The 16,627-nt window shown below is 34.4% G+C and overlaps 1 protein-coding gene across 2 annotated transcripts in view; it reads right to left on the bottom strand.

The window, feature by feature from the left end:
• The window catches only part of LOC138696549 (vascular endothelial growth factor C-like), a 37,110-nt gene extending 32,203 nt beyond the window's left edge, over positions 1-4,907 (bottom strand). Inside the window, exon 1 of one of the 2 annotated variants that reach the window (XM_069821648.1) lies at positions 4,264-4,907. In XM_069821648.1, the coding sequence (XP_069677749.1) occupies positions 4,264-4,413 (150 nt within the window). In that variant the 5' untranslated portion in view covers positions 4,414-4,907. The remainder of the gene's footprint in view (positions 1-4,263) is intronic. The other variant, XM_069821647.1, reaches the window with a different exon arrangement.
• Between the last annotated feature and the right edge of the window lie 11,720 nt (positions 4,908-16,627).

Below are 16,627 nucleotides of genomic sequence, written 5' to 3'. Positions count from 1 at the left end.
CAAAAGTAGCGATTCTGAGTCAATAGAGTTTATGCTTTTTCCTCTAGCTCGAATGCAATCAAAATAAAATTATCTGAAGCATCAAGTATTACGCGCGTATATCGAACCTGTTGTATTGTTTTGGTTATGATAGAGTAGTACTCTAATGACATCACAAATCTTCCTCTACACTGACTTATGATAGTAATTACGCTCATCCCAGCAAACTGTCTTAGAAAGGCTGGTAATTATAGAAGAAGAAGTGTATGAGCATTATTTATAACAATTTCCATTTTATTTTAATTACGTATTTAATATTTATTGCTACATAAAATGCAAAATAAATACAACCCATATTATTGACTTAGCTCACACCCGTTTGAACAAGCTCGTGTTCTGGGACGGTTACTATAAATAACTATTCTGTACTAAAGAATTTATTAACAAAGATTCAGTAAAATTACAAAACCAATACAATTATTATAAAGATAAAAGTAGAGAATCAAGTCAAGAACAGAACATAACTTTGAATGAATAAATAATATATTGAAATTAAGAAAAATAAACAAGGACGAGAGTACATGAATACTAAATAATTTGCTTAATTTTTTGCTTAAATTTATTAAACTCAAAATAACCTAGGTCAGGATTTATTATCAAAGTAGATTTGTATAACTTTGGTCTGTAACTCTGGCTATGATTTATTCCAGCGACTGTGTAACATATTATAGTTTCAGCTGAAGGACATGTGAAATTTTTTCTGGTAGGATAAACATGTTGTTCTTCTTTATATGTCAGACGATTTTTATGATAATGTATATTTACTGTATATATTTATTCAATTTGGATAACATTAAAATCGGAGAAAATCATTTTTTTATGATAATCAATTGACTAGTTTAAGCAAATTTTAATCAATATGTAGAATCACATTCCAAAATTTGGTACCTTTCTTAATTTAGTGTCCGCAAGCAAGTCTCCATTCTCATCCATGATCATGTTTACCCTTGCCTGATATTCGTTCTTAAATTCCTTTATGCCCTTATGTAAATCTCTAATGTTTTTATTCCTACTGTTTCTTTCTATCTTATTCAGTTTTTTCTTCAAGTAATCTCTCTTTTTATTCCTAAATGTACTACTTGCTTCCCGTCTTTCATTGACATAATTATCTCTATTCGCCTGGACAGGATCCTGTAAGAATTTCAATTTTGTCTGTTTCCTTATTTTTATTACCATGCAACACTCTCCATCAAACCACGGTTTCTTTCTCTTAGTTCCATAATAACCTATGTTCTGCTCAGCTGCAGTTTTGATATAACATACTTGGATTTAATTATAATATAATTATAGACAATTCATTATCTCAATTGAATAAGAGAATAATTTCGTATATACTTCTAATACAGTGTTAAATATAAGTGAATGATTGGCTTAGTGCAAATAAACTATCGCTTAATGTTAATAAAAATCAGCGTAATCAAATTTAGTATACATTTTAGTTCTAAATTCTCCCATAATATTATATTAAATGGAACTTACTTTATAGAATTTGTAAACACTAACTACTGACTAAGAATTGGACAAACGCTTAATCATGAAAACATACATAGAATATAATATTACTCCTCATGAATTGCGCTCTACCTGTTATGTAACAAGATTCTTATCTTTCATTGGTAATATAAATCCCTTCAAAATGGCATATTTTGCATACTGTCATTTTTATAATGAAATGTGGATTAATTTTCTGGAGCAACTCATCTGAAGCTAAACACTTTTTTTTTTTTTTTTTTTGTACAAGAGAGAGCTTTAAGAATAAGTTACAGATGTGCAAGACAGCACATTATCATGCAAAAAGGTTTTGCAAAATTTAGAAGTACAGAATCCGTCCAATCTTTCCCTGATAATATTTTATGTTAAAGACCGAGATTCATTTAGTACTAATCAATAGAATCTTAATTTTAGTCTTTCTTTCTTAACCGGATTAACCTCCCCTTATTTCGTCTTACACGCCACTGCGGGTAGATCAAGTTAAATGACTGAATCACACACTAGACATCCCATCTCCAGTTATGTGATTACCATGGCAAAGGGTCACCGCTGAGACATCATTTTAGTACAAGGCATAAATCATATCTACATCTACACTCTGCTGTCTCAGCTGTTATGAAAGAGGAGATCACTATTTATGTATTACAGTCTTCAATGCATTGCCTAATTACCTTAAAGTTTTGAAGGGTAATGAAAAAAGGTTGAAAATAAAAATAACTCAATTTCTCATACTCATACCTTCTACTTAAGTGGTGAATTTGATAAATTATGTTCCAAATTGAATTAAACTGTTTACCTCTACTGAACTAGTGAATTTTATGGATTACGTTTCAAATTGAATTAAACTGTTTACATTCTATTCAATTGATGAATTTTATAGATTATGTTTCAAACCGAATTAAACTGTCTACCTTCTACTCAACTGATGAATTTTATAGATTATGTTCCAAACTGAATTAAACTGTCTACCTTCTACTCAACTGATGAATTTTATAGATTATGTTCCAAACTGAATTAAGCTGTTTACATTCTACTCAACTGATGAATTTTATTGGAATTAAACTGTGCTTTATCATCTACTCAACTGATGAATTTTACAGATTATGTTCCAAATTGAATTAAACTGTTTACTTTCTACACAACTGATGAATTTTATAGATTATGTTCCAAACTGAATTAAGCTATTTACCTTCTACTCAAGTGATGAATTTTATAGATTATTTTTCAAATTGAATTAAACTGTTTATCTTCTACTCAACTTATGAAATTTTTAAGATTATGTTCCAAACTGAATTAAACTGCGTATCTTCTACTCAACTGATGAATTTTTTAGATATGTTTCAAATTGAATTAAACTGTACTTTATCTTCTATTCAACTGATGAATTTTATAGATTATGTTCCAAATTGAATTAAACTGTTTACTTTCTACTCAACTGATGAATTTTATAGATTATGTTCCAAATTGAATTAAGCTGTTTACCTTCTACTCAACTGATGAATTTGATAGATTATGTTCCAAACTGAATCAATCTGTTTATCTTCTACCCAACTGATCAATTTTATAGGTTATGTTCCAAATGAAATTAAACTGTTTATTTTCTACTCAACTGATAAATTTTATAGATTATGTTCCAAATTGAATTAAACTGTTTACTTTCTACTCAACTGATGAATTTTATAGATTATGTTCAAAACTGAATTAAACTGTTTACCTTCTACCCAACTGATCAATTTTATAGATTATGTTCCAAACTGAATCAAATTGTTTACTTTCTACTCAACTGATGAATTTTATAGAGCATGTTCCCAAAGAAATTCAACTGTTTATTCTCTATTCAACTGATGAATTTTATAGATTATGTTCCAAATTGAATTAACTGTTTACCTTCTACACAACTGATGAATTTTATAGATTATATTCCGAATTGAATACAACTGTTTGCGTTCTACTCAACTGGTGAATTTTATAGATTATAATCCAAATTGAATTAAACTGTTTACCTTCTACTCAACTGATGAATTTTATAGATTATGTTCCAAATTGAATTAAACTGTTTACTTTGTATTATATATTTTTGTTTAATTATTATTTATTTCTTGAAAGTTACTTGCTGATGTAAGATTTATGGAATACAATAAATAAAGTGTTGGAAAATTTTGAAATATAAAATGTAGTCATACCTTGTAATATTTATATTAATTTTAGTGAATGAGATTTTATAAACAATAAATGATATTAGAAGTGACTACAATATACCAACAGCTATTTAATAAGGACTTGTAAAAATTCATTAAATTAATTAGACTGCATATATTGAACCGTATAATTTGTAAATTTAATGAAGTCAAATAACTTTGTCCCACCTTTAGGGACAAGGAAGAATACAATCCAATAATGAAAGCTTGTTTTGTTTCTTCTACTCCGCATGAAGTATCAAAAAGAACTCTGACAGCAATGGGTATTATTCCCAAGGTAAAGAGAAGTTAAGACATATAGAGATTAACGTATTTAGCGGCAAAAGAAATTGAGAGACTATACGTGAAAGCGGAATTTATATGTTAACAATGGAGTAGTATCTATTCCATTTAATGTCACATTCTTCCTTACAACTTCATATTTCACAACAGATGGTGTCTAACCAAATAAAATGATACAGAAATTGACTTGCAGAGAAATAACACGAAATTGAAGAAAAGAAAGAGATGGAATTATGCTTGATACTAAACGTACCTGAGGCTTCCGTTCATCAGGCTGGTACAGAGTTGAATCCTGGAGAATGGTTCTTTGTGCTCGGCCGCCTCTTCCTTCAAAACGTCTATCAGCGGTAACTATGGCGACGAGCAAGTGTACGTAAAGCAATGAAACACAAGACAATGCCATGGCAACAACAGGACTTTTCTGATAATAGAAGTATCACTTTTTTCTTCGTTATCAAAACTGAACAAAAGAAGGTCTCTCTTTTCTGCTTCCAGTGGGATTGAGTCAGAAGTAAGTTTGATGTCTCGTAATTCAGAGAGAGAAAAGACTGACAAAAGATGCTGGACTTTACTGCACTAACAACTTACGCAAGGTTTGGTTTTGTTACAGTTTTATAAATGAAAGAAGAGGCAGGTATGCCGCCAATATAGAAGCCGTATATAACACTATATTATTCTTTGTAACTGCTGCCAATTTATATTTAGAGGAAAAAAAAAAAGGTTTCTTAAGTAGTCTACTATTCGAAACAAAGAGAGAAGAATCGTTTTGTTAGCAGAAATGAGCTTAACCCGGTCGGATCTGCGTTGCCAAGACGACTGAACGCATGGGAATCTGTCGGTTTCTCTTAAGGTCTAGAAATACATACACATATATGAGATGATAAAACACAGATCGGAAACACCGTCAGCATTCCTATCAGTGGCGTACGGCAGGAAGTTTGTGGTTGGCCCATCCCGCGGTTAAAGGACTTGGCCTTATTTGCCTGTTGGTTTATAAATTTGATTTCCTATATTCGACTCGCTTCACTTTTACTCCCACTTTCCTTCCCCTCTTCCTGTATGTTTTACTCTCTTTCCAACACCTAAAGTCATTTTTAACATAACCTCTTTTACAACTATATCTCTTATTGCTTTTCCCCACATCATTCTCATTTGCATGTATATGTAGGCCTACATTTGAGCCGTTCAGAGCAAAAGTGGTGTAAGTCAAAAATGGATAATGAGGGTTAGAGTAAACATTCTGTAAAATACAGCGCAAAGTAGCAATTCATATTAAATTTATTTAAGCTATTAGTAATCAGTGGATAGCAAGAAGGACATATTAATTGCTACTTTGAGCTGTATTTTACAGAATTTTTACTTTAAACCTCATTACCCCATTTTTGACTTACACCACTTTTGCTCTGAACGGCTCATTTAATATAGCTACATGAGTTATGATTAATTATAATTATTATATATTATTTCAATGTACCGAAGTACATATGATATTTCCATGCAGATATTCTGCTTCATCATACGATGAAAGAGTAATGGAACGGAGAAAAATTCTCTCCGGCGCCGGCGCCGGCGCTTATTCCGTCGGATCCCTGCCAACTAGTCGCTCATAACGAGTGCACCTCAGCACATGTGTGGACTTCGGTCCTATGTTCATAGACATCTATGACGTAGTGCAGAGGGCGGCCACTAGAGGGAACCCAAGAGTTGGAACTCAATCAGAGACAATTCTGTCCGACGTCGGGGTTGTATCCGGTGTGGCTTAGTGGATAAAGCTTCAGCACGTAGAGCTGAAAACCCGGGTTCAAGTCCCGGCGCCGGAGAGAATTTTTCTCCGTTCCATTACTCTTTCATCGTATAATTATTATGTTATTGAAACTTATGAGGATGTTGCTACTCTAACTTAACTTTTTACTATATATTTTTTTTAATTTTTTAACTTTATACCTGCTTGGTATTAAGATTATTCTCTTCAGAAAATTTCAACTGTTCATAATAGATAGAAACAGGACAGCCCAATAAGTTCAAGTCTAACAGTCATAATGTCCGAGGCGTATTTCTTCAACGCATTGTCATAGTTGCGAAACAATTGAAAATTAAATAGATATAAAATGAAGAGAAGGTAAAAGTGCGAATTAGAAATGAGGCAGTAGAACAAGTGCATTGCTTCAAATACTTGGGGCGTACTGTAAGTAATAACATGAGCTGCTGCCAGGAAGTTAAAAGAAGAATAGCAATGGCAAAGAAAGCTTTAAATAAGAAAGGAGCGTCTTCTGCGGAGTGTGGTATTGTATGGGGCAGAAACATGGACATTACAACGAAGTGAACAGAAAGGACAAGAAGAATTTGAAATAATATGGATACGGAGAAGGATGGACATTATGTAATGGACAGACAGAATAAGAAAGAAAGCTGTACTAGAAAGAGCGGGCGAAGAAAGAACAATGTTCAAATTGATCAGGAAGAGAAAAATAAATTGGTTGGGTCACTGTCTAAAAAGAAAGTGCCTACTGAAGAATACACTGGAAGGAATGGTGAATAGGAGAAAAGTTCGTAACAAAGGATATCAGACGATAGACAACATAAAGATATATAGATCGTATGCGGAAACTAAGAGGAAGGCAGAAAGTAGGAAAGATTGGAGAATGCTTGGATGTGTTGTGAAAGACAAAATTATGAACGAATAAACAAACGAGTTAGAAAGAACGGGAACTCCCAGAAACATCTTATTAAACTTCCGATATTACCTATCTGCCACAAGCATAATTTATATCAGTTTTTTAAGTTGGTTATTTAACGACGCTGTATCAACTACGAGGTTACTTAGTGTCGATGAGATTGGTGATAGCGAGATCGTATTTGGCGAGATGAGGCCGAGGATTCGCCATAGATTACCTGGCATTCACATTACGGTTGGGGAAAACCTCGGAAAAAACCCAACCAGGTAGTCAGCCCAAGCGGGGATCGAAACCGCGCCCGAGCGGAACTTCAGGCAGGCAGACAAGTGCCTTAACCGACTGAGCCACGCCGGTGGCTATATCAGTTAATGCTGGGAATCAAACATGAGTCCATGGAATTAATCCACACTTAGAATAAAGCCACGAGAGGAATATCTAACATTACTATCTGGAGTACTTTTCATTTGAGTTATCTTTACTTTTCTTAAAAACATCGTGTCATATACCAGAGAAACGCCATTTACTAGTCACATATCTATACGTTATGAAAGGCTGTAGTGCAAAACGAGAAGGCATCGGGTAAATATTTATATAAATTAATTGACGTGTAACGTATAGGTAGGCTACACCTGACGTACACTAATAGAAAGAAGTGAAAGCATTTTGTGGAACGGAAATTCGACTACGATTACCTACGAGCAAATGCTGGGTAACTTTCGGTGCTGGACCCCGGACTCATTTCACCGGCATTATCACCTTCATATCATTCAGACGCTAAATAACCTAGATGTTGATACAGCGTCGTAAAATCACCCAATAAAATAAATAAAAACTACGATTACCATAGAAATTCTTACGTGATAGAATGGTAATGTGAACGAGTCAATTCCTATACACAAGGAGAGTACGCGTATATAATAAATTATATACTTGGAAGAATTTATTATATTGATTAGGGGTTCCTATTTATTTTAAAAAATAATATTATTCAGTTGTGCTATGACATTTATGCGAAACAGACGCGAGCATAATGTATGCGTAACTATAGAAAATGAATATAAGCCTGGCATTACATACAATAATAACATTTACGGTTTATTCTTATGTGCTTATGATTCCTTAAACGCCGTAAGTAAATGCGTAAGTAAGTAACTTATGTGCTTATATATGGTTTACTTCTTAATTATTTTTAATTGTCTCTGGCTCAAAAAACGTCCTTTACTTTTCCTTTGCTTTAATTACTGTTATGATTATTATGATTATTATTATTATTATTATTATTATTATTATTATTATCACTGCGGGCTAAAGCAAGGAGATGCACTATCACCTTTACTTTTTAACTTCGCTCTAGAATATGCCATTAGGAAAGTTCACGATAACAGAGAGGGTTTGGAATTGAACGGGTTACATCAACTTCTTGTCTATGCGGATGACGTGAATATGTTAGGAGAAAATCCACAAACGATTAGGGAAAACACGCAAATTTTACTTGAAGCCAGTAAAGCGATAGGTTTGGAAGTAAATCCCGAAAAGATAAAGTATATAATTATGTCTCGTGACCCGAATATTGTACGAAATGGAAATATAAAAATTGGGGATTTATCCTTCGAAGAGGTGGAAAAATTCAAATATCTTGCAGCAACAGTAACAAATATAAATGACACTCTGGAGGAAATTAAACCCAGAATAAATATGGGAAATGCCTGTTATTATTCGGTTGAGAAGCGTTTGTCATCTAGTCTGCTGTCAACAAATCTGAAAGTTAGAATTTATAAAACAGTTATATTACTGCTTGTTCTGTATGGTTGTAAAACTTGAACTCTCACTTTGAGAGAGGAACAGAGATTAAGGGTGTTTGAGAATAAGGTCCTTAGGAAAATATTTGGGGCTAAGAGGGATGAAGTTACAGGAGAATGGAGAAAGTTAGACAACACAGAACTGCACGCATTATATTCTTCACCTGACATAATTAAGAACATTAAATCCAGACGTTTGAGATGGGCAGGGCATGTAGAACGTATGGGCGAATCCAGAAATGCTTATAGAATGTTAGTTGGGAGAGCGGAGGGAAAAAGACCTTTGGAGGATAATATTAAAATAGATTTGAGGGAGTGTGATATGATGATAGGGAGTGGATTAATATTGCACAGGATAGGGACCGATGGCGGGCTTACGTGAAGGCGGCAATGAATCTTCGGGTTCCTTAAAAGCCATTTCTAAGTAAATAAGTATTATTATTATTATTATTATTATTATTATTATTATTATTATTATTATTATTATTATTGGCTGACTTAGGTTGCTCTTAGCTTATTTCATTCCGTCCATTAGACACACTTAAATCTTAAAGAAAATTACATTTATTTATCCAAATTCCATTACCATAATATACCTTTATAGACATTACATGCAATGTTAGGAATTTTCTCAATTCGCCTCTCTCTCTCTCTGTCTGTCTGTCTGTCTGTCTCTCTCTCCCTCTCTTTTTTCTTCCTTTCCATGAATATTTTGGAACACATTTCGAAGTATGCGTAACTTTTTTTTAAGTATGTATTTCATTATTTTGACGAAGACCAGCACTGGAATAGGATAACAATTGATATTTCATTCAAGAACTTTCTGTTTATTTGTCTTGGGCAGATGACGCAATTCCTGGACCGTGGGTGCAGTGAAGCGATGGGAAGAGCTTCCTCGGATCTGCAGAAGATAGCGCAGGTTTCCGAGAATCTATTCAACGGAGTTATAATTGAAACGGACGATTGCGTAACGGCCGGCAATCCAACTGACCACTGCGGTTTTAACAAAACCTGCGTTTAGAGGCTGAATTATTTTAATCCGGGAATTACAGCAATTGATTGTGAAGGCCAGCCTCCTTTCAAATTTAACTCATTTTTATCTTCCATCTACGTCTTTTCTGAGAAGAATGTGAGAACAGACGAACGATCGGATATTTAACGAAGTTGTATCGGCTACGCAATTATCTAACTAGTCTATGAAATTGGTCAACTGAAGACCTGTGAATGATAAGTGGGTAAAGACCATATTTTTAAATGAAATTTGGATTTTAACGCGAAACGCAACTATAGCTCTTACTTCATCTATTCATGTGAAATGGTAGCCAAATACTTGGTACAAAGAGAACTAGATAGCTCTGAATACTATCATTCTTTAGATTTTCACTTTTGTTGAGAAGGAGAAGTGGACAAAGACCAGACAGACTTATGCTGTTCTCACTCTCAGCGTGACACACAACATTCTCGTATCTGACACTTTTGTTGCCATGAAGAAAGGAGTGCATGTAGACGAAATTAGTTTGGATTTAGTTGGAAATCTATACGATTCGCCATTGCCAATAAGTATTTATTTTAATGGGTTATTTAACGACGCTTGTATCAACTACTAGGTTATTTTAGCGTCGATGAGATTGGTAATAGCGAGATGATATTTGGCGAGATGAGACCGAGGATTCGCCATAGATTACCTTGCATTCACATTACGGTTGGGGAAAACCTTGGAAGAAATCAGCCCAAGCGGGGATCGAACCCGCGCCCGAACGCAACTTCAGACCGGCAGGCAAGCGCCTTAACCGACTGAGCCACGTCGGTGGCTAAACTGGGTGATATTTTAAAGCTTGAGAAGTTCATTCCTCCGTTGTATAAGCAGTGGTATGATCATATTCGTGAAGTAAGTGGGGATATTAAAGGAAAGGACACAGATATGGACTCAAAGTGACAATACTAGCATATAAATATGATATGTTTCCTGGCAGCAGACATTAATATTTTACTAAATAGTATTTATATTAATATATATAGGGTGACCAGAAGTTCTCTTTTGTCCGGACATATCCTCCTTTTTAGGCCTTTATCCGAGGTCCGGGCGGAAGAAATGTCCTCTTTTTCGTAATTTGTATGCCTGATATTTTGAAATTATGTGATTTGACGCCTTTTTCAAGTAATTTGTCTGTAGGTGGCAGCAGCATCGACGGAATATACTGTTTGTCAACGATCATAACTGTCTTTGCTCCACATTGCTATGGTCGTTGCTCATAGTTAGCTAGTAAATCGAGAGATCGTGGTGCGAATATAAATCTAAATAAATATTTTCTATTTCTTTTAATAATTATAGTTCCCTTGACTTTCGTATGTAGCTAATTGTAAAATCATTATTATTAAGTTTTTCGTAATTATTTTGTAATAAAAAAGATATTAACGTACTTTGAAGCATGATATAAGCCTAAATCTGTACAGTAAATATTTTGTGATTACGTAATTTAAAGTATAATATAGGCCTAAGCCTAAATCTAAGTCTAAGCTTATATTTTCTGTCCTCTTTTTTCGAACAATGTCCTCCTTTCTGAAGCTTTCTGTCCTCTTTTTTATCGATGTGAATCTGGCCACCCTATTTATATACATATGTTGTCTTTAAATAATTTGAGTTTTTTCCTTGAGTGTGAGAATTGAATACGTGTATTGCTTATATTTGTTAAAAATAATATAAAGGGAATTAGTAATTTTTACTACAATGGCTTGAAATTATTTATTTTTTAATGCTAAAACACATTTTAAGTAAAGTTATTAAGTTAAATAGTGTTTTAAGTTCACATTTTTGTCACTTTGTATTTAAAGAAATTCAGAATCTTGATTGAGAATGAGAACTTGACAACTCCATTGTCATTTTTATTAATAATTCATTTCAGATTCAATTTATATTTACTTTAGTGATATAGAATGTTAAACATTATCCGATATTTTTCAATGACTATTATGAAATTGATTGAAAGATGAAAGAAAATAATGGAATTAGTATTTCTCGATTATCTCAAAACTAAAGTATTGGTCTTTATCCACTTATCATTCTCAGGTCTTCAATTCAGCGTTTGATTACATGAGACCCGCCTTAGAGTTGAAGAAAAATACAATAAAATAACAAGTCAAAGGATAAACCCAAATGAAGTTCGAACCTACACCCGAGAGCAATTTCAGAACAGCAGTGACATAAAATAGAATATAGAGATGAGAAATTAAATTAATTTTACTGTCACGTCTCTCAAACTGGACAGGGCTAAAATAACTGAATAGTTCTTTTCTTCTGTTATTTAACGAAGCTGCATCGATAGTAGTAGTAGTAGTAGTAGTAGTAGTAGTAGTAGTAGTAGTAGTAATAGTTGTGGTGGTGGTAGGCCTAATAGTGGTAGTGGTAGTGGTAGTGGTGGTAGTAGTGGTAGAGGTCCACACCTGTGGAGTAACGGTTAGCGCGTCTATCCGCGAAACCAGGTGGCCAGGGTTCGATTCCCGGTCGGAGCAAGTTACCTGGTTGAGGTTTTTTCCGGGCCTTTCCCTCAACCCAATATGAGCAAATGCTGGGTAACTTTCTGTGCTTGACCCCGGACTCATTTCACTGGCATTATCACCTTCATCTCATTCAGACGCTAAATAACCTAAGATGTTGATAAAGCTTCGTAAAATAACTTACTAAAATAAAATAAAATAAAGTAGTGGTGGTGGTGGTGGTGGTGGTGGTGGTGGTGGTGGTAGTAGTAGTAGCAAAGATTCAAGGATTCCGTTCGATCTAATATGTTTAATTGGAAAATCATATTAAAGAAATCACTCCCAAACTAAATTCAGCAAGATGTAGTAAATATCAATACCTTAAAAACAATATACTTTCCATACTTCCACTCGGTAATAAGTTTTGGAATAATATTCTGGGAAAATCCTACAGATAGTAACAGAATACTCCAACTGCAAGAAAGGGTAATTAGAATAATAGTAGATGCCAAATCTAGGGAATCGTGTAGGACTATCTGAAAAAAAAAACTACAAATAATGTCCCTAGCTTGTCAGTATATTTTTTCATTAATAATCTTCCTCGTATGTAATCGTGAAAACTTTGTAACTAATTCAACAGTTCATAGCAAAAATACTCATCAAAATGATTTTCATATTCCATCGGCAAGTCTATCGTGCTATCAAAAAGGAGTGTCTCACAACGGATATAAAAAATCAAAATCAAATTATAAGATTATTTAGGACCAAATAAAAAAAGTACCTAATTTCTCACGCCTTCTATTCTGTAGGTGAATTTTTGATATTCAACAAAGCTGCATGAATATTTATGTCTTTTATTAACCTAACCTATTGTGTTGTACTATTATATTATAAAACTCTTCTGTAGGACTATATATTTCAATTAGACTGTGACTATAATTAAGACTTTGTAGTACTATTAAGATTTTTTGACATGTTTCATATTCTAGTTGTGAAGCGATGTACGAATACCATGAAATGTAAATAAATACAATACAACACAAAACAAAACAATACAATACAATACAATATAGTACAATACAACAGTAATGACACAGGAATTGAACAGATATTTGTTTTCAGGTTCTTAATGTGTAGTATGTTTATGTAACAAATGACTTAGGCTTACGAAATAAACCCGAAGAATTTAGTATATCTGTGAAACTTTAAAGAGAACACTAAGCATAATGAAACAAACATAACAAATGACTTTTAAGGAACCCGCAGGTTCATTGCCGCCCTCACATAACCCGCCATCGGTCTCTATCCTGTGCAAGATTAATCCACTCTATATCATCATATCCCCCTCTCTCAAATCCATTTTAATATTATCCTTCCATCTACGTCTCGGCCTCCCCAGAAGTCTTTTTCCCTCCGGCGTCCCAACTGACACTCTATATGCATTTCTGGATTCGCCCATACGTGCTACATGTCCTGTCCATCTCAAACGTCTGGATTTAATGTTCCTAATTATGATAGGATAGGAATACAATGCGTGCAGTTGTACGTTGTGTAACTTCCTTCATTCTCCTGTAGCTTCATCCCTCTTAGCCCCAAATATTTACCTAAGAACCTTATTCTCAAACACTCTTAACCTCTGTTCCTCTCTCAAAGTGAGAGTCCAAGTTTCACAACCATAAAGAACAACCGGTAATAAGTTATACTGTAACTGTTTTATAAATTCTAACTTTCAGATTTTTTGACAACAGAGTAGATGACATAAGCTTCTCAACCGAATAATAACAGGCATTTCCCATATTTATTTTGCGTTTAATTTCCTCCCGAGTGTTATTTATATTTTTTAAATATAATAACCTGATACGATCACGAAACGAGACTAATCCTGAATACCGCTGCTAGCCACCGGCGTGGCTCAGTCGGTTAATGCGCTTGCCAGGCGGTCTGAAGTTGCGTTCGGTGGTTGCTGACTACGTGGTTGGGTTTTTTCTGAGGTTTTCCCCAACCGCAAGGCGAATCCTCGGCCTCATCTCGCCAAATACCATCTCACTATCACCAATCTCATCGACGCTAAATAACCTCGTAGTTGATACAGTGTCGTTTAATAACCAACCAAAAAAATACCGCTGCTGATGATGGTGGTGGTGGTGATGATATTGCTTCATTATCACCAATTCATGTCTCTGAATGGGCCTTATAATTAGAATGGCGCTAATTAAATTATTAACAAATAGGTTAATTTTATTGTATTTTTCTGTAAAACTACTTTAAAAGTTGAATAATTTCAAGCGAAAAATTGTTCCGGGGCCGGGTATCGATCCCGGGACCTCTGGTTGAACGTACCAGCGCTCTACCACTGAGCTACCCGGGAACTCCACCCGACACCGTCTCAATTTTTCCCTTTATATTCACACAACTCGCGTGGGCTGACGAAACGCCAGACGCCAGAAACCCACAACGAGTGCACACAATCTCTGTGTGACTTGGAATTGTGGTTTTTGTTAACGTACACAGTAACGTATATATTATGCAAATCTAGTCTTTCAGGTGAAGCTCCCTGTAAAGCAGATTTGAATAATTTCAAGGGAAAAATTGTTCCGGGGCCGGGTATCGATCCCGGGACCTCTGGTTGAACGTACCAGCGCTCTACCACTGAGCTACCCGGGAACTCCACCCGACACCGTCTCAATTTTTCCCTTTATATCCACACTTTAAAAGTTAGTCCAAACATTTTGGTTACATCCTATGCATTAAACTGCATACACTAAAATTATCCTGTGATTCGGGTTCTGACTGATAAGTACATCTCACTTTACAGTATGTCAGAGGAAGAACAATAATTGTTGCATACTTCCCAAGTCTTATTAGTGAACTATGTTACTAGTCAGCAATGTATATGCAATGGAGGGCAAAAGGAATCGGCTACCCTACCCCCATTATCTCCTGGCTTAGTTGCCTAATTAGTGATGCCTTATTGGTATTACTTATGAGGTTCCAACCAGTCGTTGGACTGCTGGTTAAACATAACTACACTAAAATTACAGAGTCAATAGTCTCATCATATTTTGATGATTTGTATAATAAGTTACAATATAGGAGTTTCAATTATAATGTTTTCCTTCGATATTAATTCATTTCTTGAAGGAAGATTATAAATGTTGAAAGATAATTCAAGGGTGCATGATGTAGAATAAATTAAGGAGTCAGGATGTTTGTGTGTGAAGATATATTCTTGCTGAGAAAAGCAAAACAACCAGCGATGCTATTGACATTCATTGTTCAAATAATACCATTTTATCTCAAACGACTCTCACCTTCTTCCTTCCCCTTCTTCCTGTGTACCTTACCTACATTTGTCTATATTTTCTTTCCTCTCTCTTCGCTGCAAAAATATTCCTTTGAAATCTTACATCGCGGCTTCCATCCTACAAAGAGAACGTGGATTGCTGTTAAAAAATCAACTACACTGTTCGTACATCTATGGCGACATCGAACACAAGAGAATTGTTGAGTTAACGAAAACCTTGTGCAATGTACCTCGTGAAACTCTATATAAGCAGCATATTTTCCACAGAAAATTAATTCGCATGAATATTTGAATTCTTGTCTGCATCATGAAAATATGTGCTCCCGTCGTGACCGACGCTTTTGAACGAATATAGGATGAAGATAGTTGTGCACATAAATAGAATAATTAGATAGGCTATTTCAATATAAATACGAGTATCGTATTGACAATGGCTTCATTTACTGACGATTAGACGATTTAAAAAATTCAGAACATTTTTACAAATTCTTTTGACAGAATTCAGTAAAACAATGTGAGAATAGAAGTTGTATAAGGCTAATACGCACTGTTAGTAAGGATGAGTTCAAGTGAATGTCCCATCACTTCATACATCGCGTCACCAAGTGCATGGAATGTAATAGAGTGTTAGAGAACTGTTATGAAATTTAGTTTACATTATCTCCACTTCCTTACATAAATGAAGGCGTGAATTGTTATAAATCCTAAGCCATAAAGACAACATTTCAGAGGAGAGTATATTAAGAGTTTAGAGTCCAATGCTATTAGGTGCGTTATGATATGATAATAATTCACCTGTTACTCGAAAGATCATTTACTACCAGTGATGTCAAAGCAAACTCATTTTTCTGACCTTGACGTCGTGCGCGGGTATCAAGCGCTAGGAATGGAAGGAGGAATAAGCAGCCTGCTGGTTTAAGAAAACAGTGATGCACAAACTTCAAACGGAACGTGAAATTTTATGTCGTTATTTTCATATGGCTTCTTTCTACTTGATATTATCTATATTGCCTGTAAAACAAAAGTATTTACACCAATTTCTTAATAATTCAGTTTTGTTTTAAAAGTTAATAACATAATAAAGAGTTATGAAGGAATATTCACATAAATTTCATAGTACCTACAACTATACTGTATTAGGTGAATGAAACACATCATTCATAAAGAAAGTGATATCCCAAAAAATAGAGATTCAGTATGACATGATAAGTTGGAATTGATCTTGTTGATATCTTTAGCCTTATAAAAGTAATCAGTGGACTAATCAGAATAATATATTAGTACAAAGCAAAGTTACCTAGATACTGTATGTGTTTTAAGTGTAACTAATATTCCATAATAAAACTCTTATCGCATTATGCTTTG

Source organism: Periplaneta americana, chromosome 3, assembly GCF_040183065.1.
Source record: "Periplaneta americana isolate PAMFEO1 chromosome 3, P.americana_PAMFEO1_priV1, whole genome shotgun sequence".
Taxonomy (NCBI): Eukaryota; Metazoa; Arthropoda; class Insecta; order Blattodea; family Blattidae; genus Periplaneta; species Periplaneta americana.
The sequence above is the reverse complement of the archived record's forward strand: the minus strand, read 5'-3'. Positions and strand labels throughout refer to the sequence as shown.